The 6,556-nt window shown below is 34.9% G+C and overlaps 2 protein-coding genes across 4 annotated transcripts; both read left to right on the top strand.

Moving 5' to 3' along the window:
• Window positions 1-3: 3 nt before the first annotated feature.
• Window positions 4-3,321, top strand: LOC105840560 (methylcrotonoyl-CoA carboxylase subunit alpha, mitochondrial). 3 transcript variants are annotated; one of them, XM_012687519.3, is made up of 10 exons: window positions 4-21; window positions 303-481; window positions 568-634; window positions 703-1,087; window positions 1,159-1,493; window positions 1,577-1,873; window positions 1,965-2,174; window positions 2,297-2,794; window positions 2,863-3,048; window positions 3,122-3,321. In XM_012687519.3, exons 2-10 carry the CDS (start codon window positions 444-446, stop codon window positions 3,230-3,232), a joined length of 2,127 nt encoding a protein of 708 aa, XP_012542973.1. In that variant the 5' UTR covers window positions 4-21; window positions 303-443; the 3' UTR covers window positions 3,233-3,321. The 3 variants fall into 3 exon arrangements, with proteins under 3 accessions (XP_012542973.1, XP_036145988.1, XP_028050829.1); XM_036290095.1 differs by lacking the exon at window positions 4-21 and adding an exon at window positions 169-199; XM_028195028.2 differs by lacking the exon at window positions 4-21 and having other exon boundaries at window positions 220-481.
• A 225-nt stretch (window positions 3,322-3,546) lies between these two features.
• Window positions 3,547-6,146, top strand: LOC105840558 (transmembrane protein 209). The gene is made up of 8 exons (XM_012687516.3): window positions 3,547-3,717; window positions 3,816-3,941; window positions 4,011-4,312; window positions 4,390-4,713; window positions 4,793-4,923; window positions 5,019-5,345; window positions 5,445-5,666; window positions 5,737-6,146. The coding sequence occupies exons 1-8, from the start codon at window positions 3,671-3,673 to the stop codon at window positions 5,860-5,862; spliced, it is 1,605 nt and encodes a 534-aa protein (XP_012542970.1). The 5' UTR covers window positions 3,547-3,670; the 3' UTR covers window positions 5,863-6,146.
• Window positions 6,147-6,556: the final 410 nt, after the last annotated feature.

The raw sequence follows: 6,556 nt of genomic DNA, 5'->3' as shown, positions 1-6,556 counted from the left end.
TATTTTCGTAATGAAACAATTGTGAGATGAGAATGATTCTAGTATATTTTAGTCATTTATTAATTTTCTTTTAAGATTTTAGTAATAAGCATAAACTAGAATAATTAAATTGAATAAATTTTTAAAAAATTTCTTTAAAATTAATATTTTATTTTATTTTATATATTATTAAATAGATAATTACTTTATACATTTTAAGGTACTTTTTCGATACTATTACAAATTATTTGCCCAATTCTATAAAAATTTTTCAAAATATATTATATTAGGCTTGAAAATAATGCCAAGTCATAAATGGATAGGTCATAGGTGATGGATAAGAAACACATGGCATTGCTACAGCTAAGCGGATTTGAGGAGTAGATCCGAACAGCAGACAAGAAGCAGATAAATCAATTCGGAAGTTTGTTTATACCATATTATGTACTTGTAGAGTTAAAATCATGTTTTATTTTGGAAAGTTAAAATCAGTACTCCACAAGTAAGTAGCATATAATATTCTTATTATAGTATTACTTTTTTTATGCGTATTAATTGTATATTAATTGTATCTTAATGTATTCATAGGAATCCACTAACCTTGTATATCCGAGATTCACATCAGTCGGCTTCACAGATTGACAGAATCAACAAGGTTTTAAGAACAGCTGAATTGACTTATCCTAATGTACACGCTTATTCTAATTCAAAACTATTTTGTAGATTTTAATAGCAAACCGGGGAGAAATAGCATGCCGTGTAATAAAAACTGCCAGGAGGCTCGGCGTAAGAACCGTGGCCATTTACAGTGAGGCAGACAGAAATTCCATGCATGTGGAGCAGGCTGACGAAGCTTACTGCATTGGTCCAGCTCAGTCCAGCCAGAGTTACCTACGACAAGACAAAATTATATCTGTGGTCAAACAGGCAAAGTGTCAGGCTGTGCATCCAGGGTATGGATTTCTTTCAGAGAACACTGAATTCGCAGAGCTGTGTCAGAAGGAGAATATTATATTTATCGGTCCACCAGCCAGCGCCATTAGAGATATGGGAATTAAGAATATCTCGAAGGCTATCATGACAAAGGCTGGTGTTCCTATCATAGAAGGTAGACGTTTTTTTTATCTTAAATATATATAATAAACAAAAGTATCTTTCTGATATTCTGCATGTTTGTAGGATATCATGGAGAGGATCAGACGAACGAAACGCTATTAGCAGAAGCCAGGAAGATTGGCTTTCCATTGATGATCAAAGCCGTGCGTGGTGGTGGTGGAAAGGGTATGAGAATTGCTCACATGGAATCCGATTTTATTGAGGCGCTGGAATCCGCGAGAACTGAATCTGAGAAGGCGTTTGGTGATTCAGCAGTGCTTCTGGAAAAATACGTCGCCGAACCTAGACACGTGGAGGTGCAGATTTTCGCTGATAAACACGGAAACGCCATTTATCTGTTCGAAAGAGATTGCTCTGTGCAGAGGAGACATCAGAAAGTGATCGAGGAAGCGCCTGCTGTGCGTACTTTTTTTCTATTGTCGCAGAGATTTATTGGATAGAAAACCGAAAGTGATTATACATGTAATTTTTTATTTTACAGCCTGGCATTTCCCAGCAGCTTAGGCAGAAATTAGGCGAAGCAGCTGTACGTGCCGCTAAAGCTGTAAGGTATGTAGGTGCTGGAACGGTGGAGTTTATAATGGATCGAAATGATCACAGTTTCCATTTTATGGAGATGAATACGCGTCTCCAAGTAGAGCATCCCGTCACCGAGGCAATTACCGGCTTGGATCTAGTCGAGTGGCAACTGAGAGTTGCAAGCGGCGAAGAACTTCCGCTCAAACAAGAGCAGATCAATCTCAACGGTCACGCATTCGAAGCGAGAATTTATGCTGAGGTAATGGCCTTACCTTGTATTATACCAATTTGTGTTTTATATGTCAAATAAATACGTATAAGAGCAATGAACAAATTTATTGTTGTCGCAGAATCCAAGGAACGGTTTCTTACCAGGAGCCGGTCGACTGTTGTATTTAAAGTCTCCCGAACCAGCAGACAATGTCAGAGTTGAAACAGGAGTGCGACAAAATGACGAGGTGTCTGTACATTATGACCCAATGATAGCGAAATTAGTAGTCTGGGGAAAAGACAGGTGCGAAGCTCTCAATGTACTTATATCCAAACTCGGTGAATATAATGTAAGTAACGCAAATAAAAAATTGAAAGTTTGTAACAAATGAAGACTGAACTTATATTATAAATTGGATTATTCTGGATAAAATAAAATAATTACGCTTAATTGAAATAATCATATTTACAGATAGCTGGTTTGGACACGAATATAGAATTTATTAAAGATCTTTGTGCACATCCCAAATTTCAAAATGGTGAAGTACATACGGGATTTATTGAGGAGAACTTTGAACAACTATTCCCCAAAATTCACTCATCTAACAAAATATTAATGCAAGGAACTCTCGCCTCGATATTGTATGAAGATATAGAGTCATTAAGCACGTCCTTGGAAACAAAGGATCCTTTTACTCCGTTTGCAATGGAAACTGGACTCAGATTAAATCACGTATTAAACCGTACGTTTCTTTTTGACGTAGAAAAGAAGAGTAACACAGTGGAAGTAAAATACACCGAGCCAGATGTGTATTTTATGAGAGTTAACAAATTAGGACATTGGAGAAAAGTAACTGGAACCTTGAAGAAGACCAAGGATGGTGCTTTAGAATTGTACGCGGAAATTGACGGAATTGTTGCCAAAGCACGGACGGTGAAACTTAATAATAAGCTACACATATTCACGAAGGTGATTAATTACACGGTCTTTAATAACGACCGTAATGTTCTGTATATAAAATTCCATTTTATTTGCAGGATCGTGAATGGCAATTGATTATCCCCATTCCCAAGTTTGTGTCCGCGATTATGAGCCAGGTAGAGCAAAATCCATATCGAGCTTTAAGTCCGATGCCTGGATTAGTTGACAAGATTTTTGTTAATAAGGGGGATGCAGTAAAGAAGGGTGATTCATTGCTCGTTATTGTCGCTATGAAAATGGAGGTGAATTTATTGGATTTGTATTTAGTGTCATCGGGATGAGCATATGATGTATTTAACGTTTTTCTGTTTGCAGCATATTATTAAGGCATCTATAGACGGAATGGTTGAGGACGTGCTGTGCTGTACAGGTGATAACGTTGCCAAAAATAAACCTCTCGTGAAACTGACCGACTGCCGAACATAATATAATATATGTAAAAGGCTGCAGAACTTAGAATTTTTTAAAATGGTTTTTGTTAAGTTTAAATATAAAACAAATTCTACATTGTTAAATGTATTTTTATATAAATATATATTTTAGAGTAAAAAATCTAATAAATTTGCAATAAAAAATTGATGTAATTTGTATATTTTGTGTATTTATATTGACTGATCAAAATTTACATGGTTAAAATTAGTAACATAAGTTTCAAATATCTGGTTCTTTCTGGATTTTTTTTATTTAAAAAAGAAATTCCCTAAAGATTTTGTGATCTTTGCATGGGGAAGACTGAAACTGCTACTATTGGTAGTAGTTTCAAAACACACTCGATGTGTTGCGAGACGAGGAAAAGCACTGATAGTTTTCAGAATTTAAAATAATAATATTAATTGTTTATTAGGGTGATATAAAATTTTTAATATGAGTAACTTCTACTCTCCTATGAAATGTATATCTTCCAATGCGAGGTAAAACATTTTATAGAGCATCTAAGCATTAGTAAGGTTAGAACGTACACGTGAAAGAACATTCTTGTTAAAAAGCCATAAATATATCAATTTTACAGAGTTTTGACACCCAAGCCGCAGGTGCAGCAGCTATTAGATATACGGCAAACGCAGAGCAAAGCTCGTAACAGTATTATGTGGTTTTTTATTAACAGCGTGTTGCTTAGCATTATAGTCTTTGATATGTAAGATTATTCTTTTAAGCCTCTTCCGTTAGGTGACAGCGATTGTTACCAATGTGATTGTTTTTCTAGATTCTACGGTGGATTTGCGTACAAACCAGTTTACTGGATTGAGTGGTGTTTAGCGTCGATATTTGCTTTGAACGCTTTGTATCACATCATACAATACACTTGGGCCACTTTAAGCTTGAAACCTATTGCACTCAGTCCTAAACAAAGACCGCTTTTAGGAATCATGGAAGACGATCCCCTGTTCAAGGATGAAATGCCTCAGAAGCAGACTACTCTGGAGCCAAGTCCTTCATTAAATTTATCCTGTATAAGTCTTGGTAGACGTTCGACGACTCTTGGGTCTCCAGTTCTAAGTGATATCAGTATGCAAAATACTTTTTTCTATTGTATTATACTTTAAATAATATACCTTTAATATGCTTTTTATATATTTTTTTAGAGGATTATACAGCATCAGTTCCATTTCTTAAATGCAGTAATTTTGCACCTCCTAAAACAACAGTGTGTTCCAACGGATCACTTAGTAGATCTATGAATGTTTCTCTAAATGACAGCCTGACAAATGAAGATCTTATTCGAGATGAATGTGAACTTGAGAATTATCTGAAAGAGGTTGAACAGCAAAGAAAATGTGTATTATCTACAACTGTCGATCAACCCTCCAATCTTTTAAGCTCATTTTGGTCTCATCCTGCTACTCGAAGCCCTGGTGAAGTGTCACCATTGTTAAGACGATGCGCTTATCAACTTGCACCTACCATAGGTAAATTTGAAATTTATTGCTCTATATATATTTTATATTTCTTTACAAGTATTCTTAAAAATCAATTTTTGTTATTTAGATAAAACAAAAGCAACCAGCCCTGCAGAGGAAGGAAGTTCTCCTAGAGGCACATTTGGTGCACCAGATGTATGGAGAAAATACAGAATTGATTCCAATAAAGTGAACGAATGGACTGCCAATCTTCGATTGGTAAGAATTACAATGTAAAATTTAAAAATTACTGCTAAAGAGCAAAAATCGATTTGCTTTAATACATTTAAATATATATGTAAAACATTTTTTAGTGGATTAGCAAGACAATTGTTGAACGTGTGGCTTTAGAAATAGACAATATATGTGCAACATTAGTACGCCATGGCTTGAGTGACTCGCAGCCGGGCCATGTAGGTCTGGATAGGCTCAGGAAACTCGCGCAAGCCCAATTTCTGGTCTGCGTGATTCCTACTCTGCCCACATTGGTTCCCTTTCTGGAGCTCTGTAACAATCAGGAGTATCTCGTAAAGAGAATAAAAATACTCGCAAAGGGAGGTTCCATGAGCGAATTTAAATGGAATAGTGGTGGGTCTCACAATGGTAAAGAGTGGGACTCGAGCTTGCCAACGGATTCTGCAGTAAGCATATAGAAAATTGTGAATTCTTTGTGCTTAAGAGATTGTTGAGCTCCTCTTGAATTTTTTGAACTAATCTTTTCTGACACGTGTCTCTTACAGATAATAATGCATTTGATTTCGACCTATATGGACACACAGTTGGAAGCACCCTTGGATCAGCCGGACGCCCGGCCATTTACATCGAGATACATGGCGAGATCTGGCATGGAACTGCCACGAAACAAAGGTCCGATAATAGTTTGTCAATCCATAAATCCACCGCACTACAGTCTGGCACTGTCTGGTGATTCTTTGCCAAGCGATTACGAGGAAGTACAACGGGTAATTCAAATATCATATAGCTATATTTATATTGTATTTATCACTATATAATGGCGTTTTATATTTCTAGGGACGTAACAATTTGTTCCACACACTCTTACTCTTTTTGTACATAGTCAAGACTCGAGATCATGGCATGTTAGGACGAGTTAATGCAGGTTCGTCCGGAATCAATATTCTGTGGGTGATAGATTGAAATAAAATGGATTTTTTTTATTTACTGTGGAAGTTAAAAAAACGAGAAGATTATGACCACTATACAGTGGAATCAAATTTGCATCTACAAGACTACATTTGATATTTTATTTGTAATATTTTTTACTGTTTGTACATATAGTATTGATTTAACAAACGCGATTAAATAAAACTGAAATACTTAGCTTAAAAGAGTTAGTTACACTGAATAACAGAAAGAATATCATGATTTCTCGTGACAATTATAGCTTGAAAACACCAAATATGATTGATCTCTATCACAAATTTCAACCGTTTATAATTCTTTATTTGATAAAAACCATCTCTCCTGCCGAAATTTTGTCAAGACAGTCTTGTTAATTAAACATCGATAACTCGATGAAAATTATATACATATATATATTTGTTCTATTTTTCAAACTGAGGAATGTATATAGTGCAAAATTGTAGTTTTATAAACACACATATACAATTAAAAATATTATGTTATAATTATTACAAATTTGGCTTTACAAAGATTCCAAATAGCCACTTCAATCTTTTTTACACATTTGACATGAAAGAAATATATAAAAAGAATATTAATTGCACATAATCTTCTGTCTTTTTTTTCTATTACTAATATATTAAAACATATTTGATAAATTAAGTCGTAATTAAGAGAAATTCTATAATTTATTGTATAATTCTTTGGA

This window comes from Monomorium pharaonis, chromosome 7, assembly GCF_013373865.1.
Source record: "Monomorium pharaonis isolate MP-MQ-018 chromosome 7, ASM1337386v2, whole genome shotgun sequence".
NCBI lineage: Eukaryota > Metazoa > Arthropoda > Insecta > Hymenoptera > Formicidae > Monomorium > Monomorium pharaonis.
Note: the sequence above shows the minus strand (reverse complement) of the source record. Positions and strands in the feature narration are given on the sequence as shown.